General features: G+C 39.5%; 1 protein-coding gene across 2 annotated transcripts in view; it reads left to right on the forward strand.

The window, feature by feature from the left end:
- The window catches only part of SLC6A5 (solute carrier family 6 member 5), a 284,699-nt gene that overhangs the window by 147,812 nt on the left and 124,121 nt on the right, over positions 1-12,766 (forward strand). For both annotated transcript variants that reach the window (XM_085643604.1, XM_085643605.1), the window contains exons 10-12: positions 944-1,068; positions 5,399-5,511; positions 7,447-7,578. In XM_085643604.1, the coding sequence (XP_085499730.1) occupies positions 944-1,068; positions 5,399-5,511; positions 7,447-7,578 (370 nt within the window). The remainder of the gene's footprint in view (positions 1-943; positions 1,069-5,398; positions 5,512-7,446; positions 7,579-12,766) is intronic.

Consider the following 12,766-nt stretch of genomic DNA (forward strand, 5'->3'; position numbering starts at 1 on the left):
CATTCATCTTATGAATGTTCTCCTCCCTCTCACATTGTATAGTCATAGTCTTTGGAGAACTCTTCTGCTGACAAATGTCTGCCTTTTGTAAAGTGATTACTCTCTCTCTTTAGACAGAGGAAGAATATAGGACAGAGAGAAACACCATGGGGAGGAGAAGGGAAAGATTAGGAGAGGGCGTAGTAGAAGATTAAGAGGATTCTAAATTTAGGATAATGTTAGATAGATATGAAGATTGACAGATATATCCGAAAACAAGTGGACAGATAGACAGACAAATAGACAGACAGAGGGATAGACAGACAGGTAGATAGATAGATAGATAGATAGATAGATAGATAGATAGATAGATAGATAGATAGATAGATAGATAGATAGATAGATAGATAGATAGATAGATAGATAGATAGATAGATAGATAGATACATACATAGGAGGCAGCTATATTCCACCTCCTTTTGCTCTTTGCATGACATGTTCCTAGTGTTTTGCAACTTTTGAAATCATTTGTCATAATATAACCCACTCATCATTGGTAGTCTTTGCAACTTTGCCTGCCCAGATGAGATATCCTATCAGGTATAGAACATCATGAGAACCTCTGTAGGTAGTCTCATTGGGTCACATAGTACATAGTCATATCTTGAGAAGGAAAATGTGCATGATGACGCAAGTGGTAGATTTCTGCTAGTATCTTGTCAAGAATAACACAATAGTCTACTGAAAAGGGAACTTGTACACTTCTGTGGTGTGTACATAAAGTCTACAGAATGATTCATGAATTAATTTTTGTGTGTGATGCTATATTCGTTCTTCCAACTTACACAAATTGATTCTGTTTTTCTTGTAAAGCTGGTGAAAGTGCCGTAAATGGATAGTGTGACTATTAAAGTGTAGATATCCTATATTCATAAAATCTGCTATCTAAATATTTCTCCTGCAGAGACACACTGATAGTAACATGCACTAATAGTGCCACAAGTATCTTCGCAGGCTTCGTCATCTTCTCAGTCATTGGCTTCATGGCAAATGAACTCAAGGTGAACATCGATAAGGTGGCAGATCAAGGTACAGTGCTTCACACTTTTCCTCATTCTAAAAATTTTAAAGCAAATTTATAAGTCTCAAGTATTCATTTCTAGTATGGCTGGAGTTATTGATTCAACACATTTTTAAATCTGTCAGGTTACAGGATATCCCCAATGAATTTATGTATTTATATGTAATGAATCTTAGTAATTTATATGGCCATATTTGTTGGTCATTATGAGCTCCACTTTCTAGAAAAGTTTTATACATTGAATTGATTTTTGTAGTGGCTTTTATGGTCAAGCAATGCTCACTCTTTTCTTCTTGTTGGTCGTTACATGGAATTCATGCAGTAATTATTAGTATATATTATTAGTAGAATGGCTGTCCTACAATTGTTGGAACATAAGCACTCTGAGTTCAACAATGTGCAACCACCACAGATTCAAACCCAACTTTCATCAATACTAAGTTTCTCAGTGTCACCCTATATACCATTACATTGTCAAGAAAACTAAGGTGGCTTGGTACCAATTTTGTCTGCAAAAAAATAAAAACTATTCTTCCAAGAAAGGGACTTCAGAACTTCTGTTTACACCCACAACCAAAATCGTGGTAATGCCCTGCTCTACAGCCTTTAAAACGCTACATTGGACCCCTTAAGGCATTCAGCTGGAAACAGAATGCCTCATCAAGGGCTGTAAGAAATATGACCTCATCAACCCACATCAACAACAACCCCACCCTGAAGGATTTCTACTGATTACTCTTGCCAGGCCACACAATCTCCTGACAAGTTTACTATCTCTGGTGGCTCTCTGCACACCTGCAGCTTGCCCATCATTAGACTGAAGATGAAGAAGTGTAAAAAAGAAAAATCAAGGCAACAGGTCTTTTCAATTTATGACACCCAGAATCCGAAATGACATACCTGCATCCATCTTGGCTTCCCAGCCTTACTCCAATTTAGAAAAGAGCTGAAGACATATCTCTTTAAAGAACACTGTATCATGATACAGTATCTGTCCACTTTCACTCTTAGAACTAGGTCATTGATAAGATTGAATCTGAGACTGTCAACGTTCAAGAGGGATACAAAAAAGAGATTTTATTCGCACGGGTTGGAGATTTTAATCTACATCTGTGCAACCCAAGCAATAATATGCCCTCTGGCTTAAAAAATATAGAAGGGGGAAGTTGATTCATTTCAAGCACGTCCCATATGGGAGGTATTAAATAGGATTCAAACTTTCAGGAGCATGGTTTTTGTGAGCAACCATAAGTGTATAGATGTGCTCCCACTACTCTGACTCATGAGGATAATGGAAGTTGCAGTGATTTAAAAAATGTTTGATCTTCTCTCTCGACTTGATGCCCTTTTTTTTGGATTACAATGCAGCTACCAGATTCATCACTGATCACGATCCACTACAGTTTCCCTTGGTTTATATTTTACTGATGACACGTTTTACCTGGAGATCCAGGAATTAGTCTACACACGTCTACACTCAAAGTAAAAGGGTTATGATCGAATGGGAGAATGTTGACAGAAAACAAATTACCTTGTTAGGGATAATTGGCATGCTATCACAATATCGGCTGCCCACAGTGAAGATCCTGAGAATATTATAGAGGCCTTTAATTCAGTTTACTCTTCCATTTCTTCAAGATTACTTGAAAATAAATTGTAAAAGCAGTGACGGCCGCTACTTAACGGTGTGGTGGGCAGGGAAGGCGTGGTGGCGGGATAAATGAAAAAAATAGATATATAAAAAACTCTAACATGAAGGCCGCCTGCCGCCTCACGGTCCTCTTTGGCTCCTCGGTCAACTCCAGGAGCAAGAAGCACACAAGCTCCCCGACTCACTTAGCCAATCATGATGCTGCCTTACAGTACTAATGGTAAATCTGGGCATGCACCAAAATCTGTGGGTAGATGCATGCGAACACCCAAGCTCCACCCGATTGCGCTGCCTTGCGTGACTCTAGATTTATCAAGTGATACAGGGCCATGAGGATGGCTGAGCATAGCTTGATTAATCTCACTAAGGCTCACTCAGGCTTGCTAAATCTCACTCAGGTTTCATGGTGCAATAGCAACGCAAAACCTTGATAAATCTGGCCCCAAGTGTACCACGCCGAGACTGCTTTTGGTGGATTCCCCTTAAAGTTTTACCTTAGTAATGTTTTACAATTTATGAAGTGGTACTTGACTGCTCAGTTATTTAGACATATTCTCCTGCAGTAAGTCCACTGCCTTTATGAACAGGCTGCGGACTTGATATGACACGTCATGTTGAGGTTGGAGTTTATGTCATGATTATCTGTCTGCTCAGCTGAGATGCTGTGAATAGTTACACAGCAGTGCCCTTCCTCAATTAGTCATGAAGAAAGCACAAAAGAGAACACAGCTCTAACAAATAATAAACACAAAGTATGAAAATATGTATTTTTATTTTGCACAATATTAACAGGACATGTAAGATTAAAAACATATTTTTTTGGTATTCATTGTTTAATGCTTTGTTTTGTCGTACATAATTTCATAATTTTTAAATAAATACAGAAATAATTAAAATGAATACATGCAATTTTAGTAATGCACACTAAAACTATGATTCATAAAATGTTGCAAATTTTTCAAAAATTCTCAATAAATCAATATAGCATTATAAATTGCTTAAAAGTGATATGTAATTTATTTCTTTATAGATAGCGATGACTCAGTTAATGCATGTATACAGTTTAAATTCCTCTAATATGTTGCCCAACACCATACCCTCTTCTTCCTCCTCCCTCCATACCCTCGGTTTGCATTGTTTTTTAATGGTGGAAATCCCTACCTCACATCGCTCCTCTCCTCCTGTAATATTTTAGAGAAAGTTATAAATTACCCAAGTATTATAAAATCTTTCGAAAAATTTTAACTTCGCATTATTCCAAAGTTCTGCCTTGAGGGCATCTATTTAGGGCAAAGAAGTAAGAATACTGTTTCACAGTCATCGCTTCAGTGTGGCTGATTCAATGGAAGAAACAGAAGGCAATTTAAACGCATGAGGTATTTAAAATACTTCACAGTCCTACAACATTAGGCAGACTCCAGATAAATGCAAGACAGTGGTATATTTTTCTCATTTAATCACTAGATGCATACTAACAGCCTGTTGGTGAATGGTCTTTGTGTGTATTTATAGAGAATTGGCACCAGCACACAATGGAAAAGATTTTCAGGGCCCAATTTTGAGTTTGGCAGAGAGGGTACTCCATTGCAAATAAAAAATATAAAAATTAAAAAAACATTGAAAGTTTGCCATATTTCTCTGTCATGACGGAGCCCGTTGGTCAAATGTTATATGCATTAACAGGAACCACTGTGACAGCGGTTGCTGCCAATGTAAGAGGTGTCTGCTGGGGAGTTGGCATCTCATGATTTGAGTGACTGGTACTCCGTCAATGTTTGCATTCATTTCTTCTTTCATAGTGCAGGCTGCCAGACTTTGTGGCCACCTGTGATTATGAATGCAGAATTGTACATCCGACTGTATGCGTCTGCACTTTCACATGCCTCAGCTTTTCAGAACAGGGTGCACAATTTTGTAAGGTAAGGCCTAAGTAGATAGGCATCCGCATAAACCCAAATGGAACTGACTGATACACGTAATATGCGTGCTAATGAGCTAATGAAGGTCAACCTCTGAGCTACCAGTCTTCTGTGATAGGCCAGATGAAGACCCCTAATCTAATTCTACCTTAGAATTATCCCTGCTTATACCCTAACATTTGTACCTTGCGCGATCCCTAGTACCTGTGCCTACTCTTGTGCCTCCACCCTTGTGTATACTCGAATACGTCTACACTTAGCTGTTGCCTGACCCCTCTGCATATCCCTCCCTATTCCCTACTACTATTACCACTACTGATACCCCTTCCCACTCACTTTTCCCACGGCTTCTGCTGCTTAATATTTAAATCTGTTTCTCTAAGATATTTTTTATTTTTGTCTGTTGTTTTTGGTCAAATTTCCTTAAATGTTACCAGGAAAAAGGTTATCATAATTTCTCATTGGTTAAATCACCAAATGGATTATTAAACCAACTGGGGTTATCAAGTTTGTGTTCTCCATTTTGGCTTTTTCTCTAAAATAATTTAGAGCAAGGAAAAATAAAAGATAATTATCCACCCAATATAGAAATGTATGGAAACCTATTTCAGAGATCTTTTTTAGTCTCTCAGCTGAAACATTTGTAATTCTGTTCTAGAGTTGTTAGCATTTCCATGATAGACCTAGAAGAATGTTTTTGGAAAAGTATACCACTAGTTATGGAAAATAGAGATATTCAAATGCAATAACTAAGCATGCTTCTTCCAGGTCCTGGAATTGCTTTTGTGGTCTATCCAGAAGCTCTGACGAGACTGCCACTGTCCCCATTCTGGGCCATCATATTCTTCTTGATGTTACTAACCCTGGGACTGGACACTATGGTAAGGCATGCCTTTTGTCGCTCTCCGTTTCCTTCTTTAGACTGTCTTCGTACTCTAGAAGGAAGGTGCACAACCTCTAATGACGCCATCTCTCCACATCTGAGTCTGTCTATTTGAATGTGGCCCAGGGCAGTGGCACCCACCTGGTTCCTTTGCATTGTCACTGCCCTCAGTGAGAAGGCCATCTCCACCTCCTAAACCTTGAAGAATGATGATTAGTTATCAGCAAGACCCCCATTACAAAGAAATCTGGGTTAATGCCTGAACGGTCTGTCGGAGCTACAGAACCACAGGTTTAATAGTTCTACTGATTGAGCTAAATACCTTGATGTGTCCATTGCATATTAACATCTTGCCCTACCCCAGGATTATCTTCACTTACACAGCCTGATGATAGATCTGCCAGAGGGTGTGGCAAAACAAAAATAGAACAGTTGGTTGTGTTTTTTTTTGATGATGTGGCATTGGCGATCTCACAAGACTTCTAAGGCTCTGCTACCCACCAGGAGTGGGTCTGGATTGAACTGACTAAAGTTTGTAAGCATGTTGTTGTACAGTAGCCTTTAGGACAGCCTTGTGGACATCCACAGAGCTACCAGAGCATGGAAACCATGCCTAGCCCTACCTGCTCCCTTCTCCACCCCAGCAGGAAATAGATCACTGTTCCACCACTGCACAGGCAGAGTTATTTTAGTGTGTCTGTGTGTGTGTGTGTGTGTGATGGCCCTGTGCTCATGTGGCAATATTTATTTATAGATTTTACAACATTCATGCCATATCTTTTAATAATGAGGCAGGTAACGTATGGATCTAACATATTTTATTTTCCTCTGTGCCACATCCATTTTCAGATTATAATTTAAGGAATCTGTCAGACATTGGTTATTTTACATCTTGTGAGCACTGTAATATGAAGTGGGTGTCAAAACATGTTACAGGTTTGCAGGCAGCACTGAGGCACAGGAGATCCATCACAGAATGTGAATTTTGGATCTAGCTTGTCAGCATAGCTCTCTAAAGACCTTGGGGCTTATTTATGATGATCCCTTGTGTCACTTTTGCGCCACCAGTGCGTCACTGTTTGTGACGCACCAGCAGAGTAAAAAATGCGCCATGTTGCGTCATATTCACAAAGTGACGCATCTAGGTAGATGTGTCACTTTGTAAACCCCTGCGCCACATTATACCTGCGCCAGGTATAATGTATGCAGGGTGGGCGTTCTGACGCATGTAAGCCTCGTAGGAGTGACACAGTGAAATCTGTGAGCTTTCACTGCGCCACTTCTAGGGCGCAAACGCGCCAATATCTTACCCCTGCCTCATAGCAGGCGTAAGACTGACGCAGGCACATTTGAAATGGGTCTTGCCCAGGCGAAATTATCCATTGCTGGAGCTGTGTCACTTTTGAGACACACTCCAGAAATGCGTCTTTTTTGCGCCTACAGATACGTCAGAAATACTGACGTATCTGTAACTCCTTGCGACATGATGCGTCATACTGTAAATATGACTCAGCCAGCATGTCGCAAGGAGGGCGCAATGAAAAGTGGCGCATCGCTGTTTTCACGCAGGGATGTGTCACTTTTCATAAATGTGGCTCCAAGCATTTGCTTTGACTTCGCCCAAAGGGCTATGACCCTCTCACTTCATCCTTTGACTGTTTGGTGTATCATTCCGCCTCGTATGGAGTGCTTACATTGTAATGCACATGGGCCTACTTTAAGTGTTAAAAGTAAACTGAATCATCATACATTATTTAACCAATAAATGTGTTTTGTTCATGAATCAATTGCTTTATGCTGATTTTGTTACCTGTTAGAATGATATTTGTGTGTTTCAGTCAAGACTCAAATGCAAGCATTACCTCTTGTCTTTGCCAATGTGTTTTGCTGTCGTGTCTAAACACAATATTCTCTTATGTCGCTTTCTTTTCAGTTTGCTACAATTGAAACCATAGTGACCTCTGTGGCAGATGAGTTTCCAAAGTACTTGCGAACCCACAAACCTATCTTCACCCTGGGGTGTTGCGTTTGCTTTTACATCATGGGGTTTCCTATGATTACCCAGGTAAAAGCTGCAATGACATTGCATAACATGTGTTCTAAACTGTGTAGTGTGATTTTGGCACTGGTAACAGATATTCATTTCTACCCAAATCGTTGGGGTTCATTATGTAGGAAGAAAGAAAGAAAGATTGGGTCCACCTGCCAAGATTTGCCTTGTTAATTCTTCGTATGAAGGAGCTCAGAACGCATCACATGTGTTTTTGATAATTTATTTTATTTTGTTGAAGTATCTACTGTATAATATATTAAAAGGATATTGCAAGTCACTTTAAAGTCATTGGACCGTTCTTTGACCTCTATATGGTCACAGAACTCCTTATTGACTTGCAGGAAACCCTGATGTCTCTCCGTTGTGTTTTGGGGTCTTGTTTGTCTCACGGGGGCTAAGTCAAGCCACACAAAAGGGGAGCATGGATGTTAGGAACTTTGTGTATCTCCCACAGATTCTGGTACTTTCTCTCATAGAAATGTGTGGAAAGTGAATGATTTTATTCAAAATATAGTGTTTAGGGAATTGTGGTAAAAAAAAGTAGTGGGATCTACACAAAGCACACCGCCCTGGATTCCTCTGACTGTCTAGTTTTAAAAATGTGTGGGTTAGGTAGATGTCCCTGGAAGGGGCCGAGTCCGGGTCCAAATAGATCCGCTATCCTATTGTCGAAACAAGTCATTTTTTTAAACAGGAAATGTTGATATCTTAACTTTGAATTTGAGAGTGTTTTTGTTTTGTTGGCGCTATGCTGAGCCACACAAGTTGAATTGCTCTGTATTACTGGCTCCAAAGGCAGACCGGTGTCCAAGAATTATCACATTTTGCAAATTGCCCTTTGAATCACATTATAGTAATTGTGGCGCAAAACTCAAATTTGTACAAATAACCACACTATTGCTAGAGTAAGTATATCTAGGGGACATTTAAAAAATGCCTATGTTTTGGTGCATGTCGGTACATAAGGAAATATCATTGTAAGCCGCAGATCAGCTGTTATCTCTAGTTTTCAGACAACCCAAACATGTTTGGGACAACCAGCACACACTATCCTTGCAACAAAAAAGGATCTTCCAGATATACACCTGTTATCCTCACAAACTGCAAGTGGGTTGAAATCACGAAAAATATAAAAAATGGACTACCACTTAGAGAAATCCAGGAACTGTGATAAAAATTGCCTGTTTTTGTTTTTTACAAACCTGCTTATTCCTGAAAGCGGGGGGTTAGTGATCATGCAATGCAAACCTTTAGTTGATGCCATTTTTAGAAAAAAATACACTTCCTTGCAGAGCACTTTTTAAAACAAGAAACAAAATGTAGCTATATTTTGGTTTTTATTTTTTAGAGTCCTTGAAGAGAAATCAACAAACGGGAAGTACCTTTAGATTGATCAAGATGTGGGGAAAAAACAATGCAAATTTGGCATAGATACTTTTTGTGGAAATTGTTATGAAGGCTTAAGCGTGAAGTACCCCAGACATCTCAAAATGGCTTAGCACGGGGGGGGGGGGGGGGGGGGTTAAAAAAACTCAGCATAAGTAGTTAAAATATAACAAGGCACAACACAATTAAACTGTCAAAACAGAATGAAGCACAACAGCAGCAGTACAGTGCAGCAAAATCACCTTTCAATAATCCAGCACAAGAGCACAGCAGCACAAAAACAACATAACCAATCACCACCACTGCAAACTACCACACAATAAATGTGCACAAATGTTCTTATCACACATTATTAGCTCTTCCTACTTTCGTAATACGGTGGTAAAAGGTGATTAGGAGCAACAACTGCCTTAACTTACCACCATGGACATGAGATAACACCAGAAATCAATGTTTTGTGATCCTTCTTAGCGTTTATAAAATGATCTTGTCGCTATAAATATCTCCTTTCTGGTGGACACTGTTCATTTCAATAGAACAGTTCACAAGAATAAGAAGCCAGTTCTTGTTTTCCTTGTTTGAACTGTGATGCTGTGGGACCTGCCTTTCACTTTGGCTGCTGGCTCTGGCAGCAGGCATTATGACATCACAACTCAGCTGCAATAGTTATTACAGTTGAATAGCAATTCATTTTCTTATTACAAGTGACTAGAGATGCCAACAGACTTTTATATAGGGATTGCTGGCTCCCATCTGCTGTACCCTTATAATTAGCACTCCCAGTTTAAATTTCAAAATCAAATTTACCTCATAAGCGCGTTTTGTTTAGTTTGTAGTAATAATTGCTTAAGGATCTGTTCTTGGATCGGTCCCTGCATGTCGGTCAAGAATAAAGGTAGGACGTGTTTTTTGTCTTCATTAAGAACTGGCAAGATTTACCGGCAAACAATTTAATCCCTATGTGAAATTGGGCAGTTGCTTGAGGGAGGTGTGAGCCAATCTCAAGCAACAGCCATAATCAATGTCAGGTTGTACCATAAACAGTCACTAAATTATCCTGCACTTAAAGATTTGGTAGCTTGGCACAAAAGCAGTCAGGCTTAACTTAAAGGCAACGTGTAAAGTATTTATACAGCAATTAAACAGTAAAAAAGGGAACACACAACACAATAAAAGCTCCACACCAATTTAGAAGAAATAGAGCACATTTCATTACATTATTTTACCTCAAAATAAAACTAAATCCAATTAGTGGAACCTGACATATGAATTTTTAAAGTGAAAAATGGAGTCTAAAAGATCTGCGGATATCTATAGAGTGCGGTTCGGATTCAGTGGAGTGGGCCCAGTCTACACTTACTTTAGAACATAGAAGAATTTTTTAAGAGAAATTTCTTAGAAGATCAAGTTCAGCTGTGCAAGGCAGCTGATGGTGTCAAGGAGGAGGTGTCATTGTCGGTGGATGAAGTTGCACTGAAATTTCTTCATTCAGACTCAGTCTCTTTCAAGGAAGTCAAAATCTCCAGTGGGACGAAGCTGCAGGCTGTAGCCGGCGATGGCTACACGAGGCCAGATACCCCTTCCGCGTGGAGTCGCAGAAAAAGATATGCTGCTGCGAAGAAGAATGCAGTGGGAGCTATAGTGAAGTCAGTCCAGCCGTTGAACTCACACTGGGATTCTTGGGTTTAAACTGAGAATCAGGTCGTAAGCAGCAGAGCAGTCCTCAGAGAGTGCAATACACGCTTCAGGCAGCTACGCAGTCCTCTTGGTGCGGCAGGGTAGTCCTCTGAAGCACACAACAAGCCACAGGCAGCGGAGCAGTCCTCTGAGAGGCCGTCCACAAGTCCAGAAGTGAACATAAGAGTGGGCCTGAGAGTCCTAGTTTAATGCCTGGTGCAGGATTGGAAGTGATCTGGAGTACCCCCGCCCCCCAGAAGTGTTGTGGCTTGAATTTCATGCTGTGTGTTTGTGCTAATTCAATGTCTTGGAAATGCTAGGGGGGCTGGGCACATCCTGCTTGGATGGTCCAACTTGCCAGCATGCACTCCATCTATTGGGTAGCTGTCTAGGAGGAATATACAAAGGCAAACTGCCAATTTCACCTTTTCCTGTGACTCAGGAAACAGGCTGCAGATACCAATTTGTTAAGAAAAACAAATGCCGCTTTTCTAAAAGTAGCATTTTCAGAATTGTGACTTATAATTACAAATTTACCATTAAAACAGATTTTAAATTATAATTCCTTAGACACCACTCATGACATTTCTACCTGTTCTCAAACAAACGTTACCACTTTTCTAAATGTAATAAGGTATCCCAATGTTATCCTATTGGAGGGGTAGGACTCACAGTAGTAAGAGATGAATTTATGAGTTTTTTACTACCAGGATATGTAAAACTTGAAAGTATGTGCCCTGTTTTTTAATTGAAATGCACCCTACCCCATAGGTTGTTTAAGTCCTACCATAGAGGTTACCTATATATACTAAAAAGGGAGAGTTAGGCCTGACAAGGGGTTTATTTTGCTAAGTTGACTTGGCAGTTTAAATCTACCTACAGGCTGCAGTGGCAAGCCTGAGACATGTTTTAAGAGGCTACTGAAGTAGGTGGCACAATAAGTTCAGTAGGCCCACTAGAAGCATTTAATCTACCAGCTCTGGGTATATGCTATACCACTTTACTAGGGACCTATATGTAACTTAAATATGCCAATCATGTGTAAGCCGATTTTACTATGTTTTGGGAGTGAGTACAAGCATTTTAGAGCTGGTTAGCAGTGGTAAAGTACACATAGTCTCAAGGCCACCAAAAACGAATTCAGTATACCAGGAGAGGAGAAGGGAAGAAGTTTGAGGGAAAGACTACCCTTAGGCTGATAGGTTTAACATGTGTCCTCTCCCAACTGGAAATGGGGAGAACAGCCCAAATCCCAGGGAGTTCTCATCACTAAGATGGAAGAGCCAGGGCAGACCATCAGCATTGAAGCTGTCTACCCCAGGGCGGTGTCACACCATATAGTCAATTACCTGTAGGGAGATGGACCCCGTGCCCGAGTTAGAGCGATCACTCGTTATCGGAAATCACATTTCATCCAATGACTAAAGACAGCATATTGTAATCAGCTATTAGTCTCTAGAATGGATTCAAAATTTGGCATCAATTCCTAATTTGAAGCATTTTTACAAGGAGGAACAATATCCTAATGATTCATCCATTGGGTTATATATCTAAACAGCATTGATATATCTCGCTTTGTGCATATCTAGCACTTATTGATTATAATTCGAGATATAAGACAGATTATCGACTGTCCTAAAGTTCTTCTCGTTCATATTGGACCGCATTTTTGGTGATCATTTATTCCTCATAGCATCTCCAATCTTAATTCTGCATACGCAAAGTTGACATTAAGCAAAATTGTAAAGAGCGGACACCTGATGAAGGCCTGTGCCGAAACGTGTTGTGGAGACAATTATCATCAATAGTCGCCATTATCAATTGGTTGTTGTCTAGTGTCTATAATTGTGGTGACAACTAACTTCAACAAATTATAAATTATAAATTATCAATTGGGTGTTGTCATATGTTTATGTGTTTATCAATTGGTACTTTTGTTCCATGTTAGTCCTGTGGATTATTTTGTGCAATAGTTTTTTTTGTGATATTCATAATTGAGTATTTGTGTTATCATTTTTGCCCTTGTATATTTTTTGTGTCTTAACAAAGTATGTGACATTTTTGATACAAAGAAAGAAACAGAATATTCCTTTATTGATCTTAAAAAAAAATATTCAAAATATAAATAAAAAAGAGT

The sequence above is a fragment of the Triturus cristatus genome, chromosome 3_1 (genome assembly GCF_964204655.1).
Source record: "Triturus cristatus chromosome 3_1, aTriCri1.1, whole genome shotgun sequence".
Classification (NCBI taxonomy): domain Eukaryota; kingdom Metazoa; phylum Chordata; class Amphibia; order Caudata; family Salamandridae; genus Triturus; species Triturus cristatus.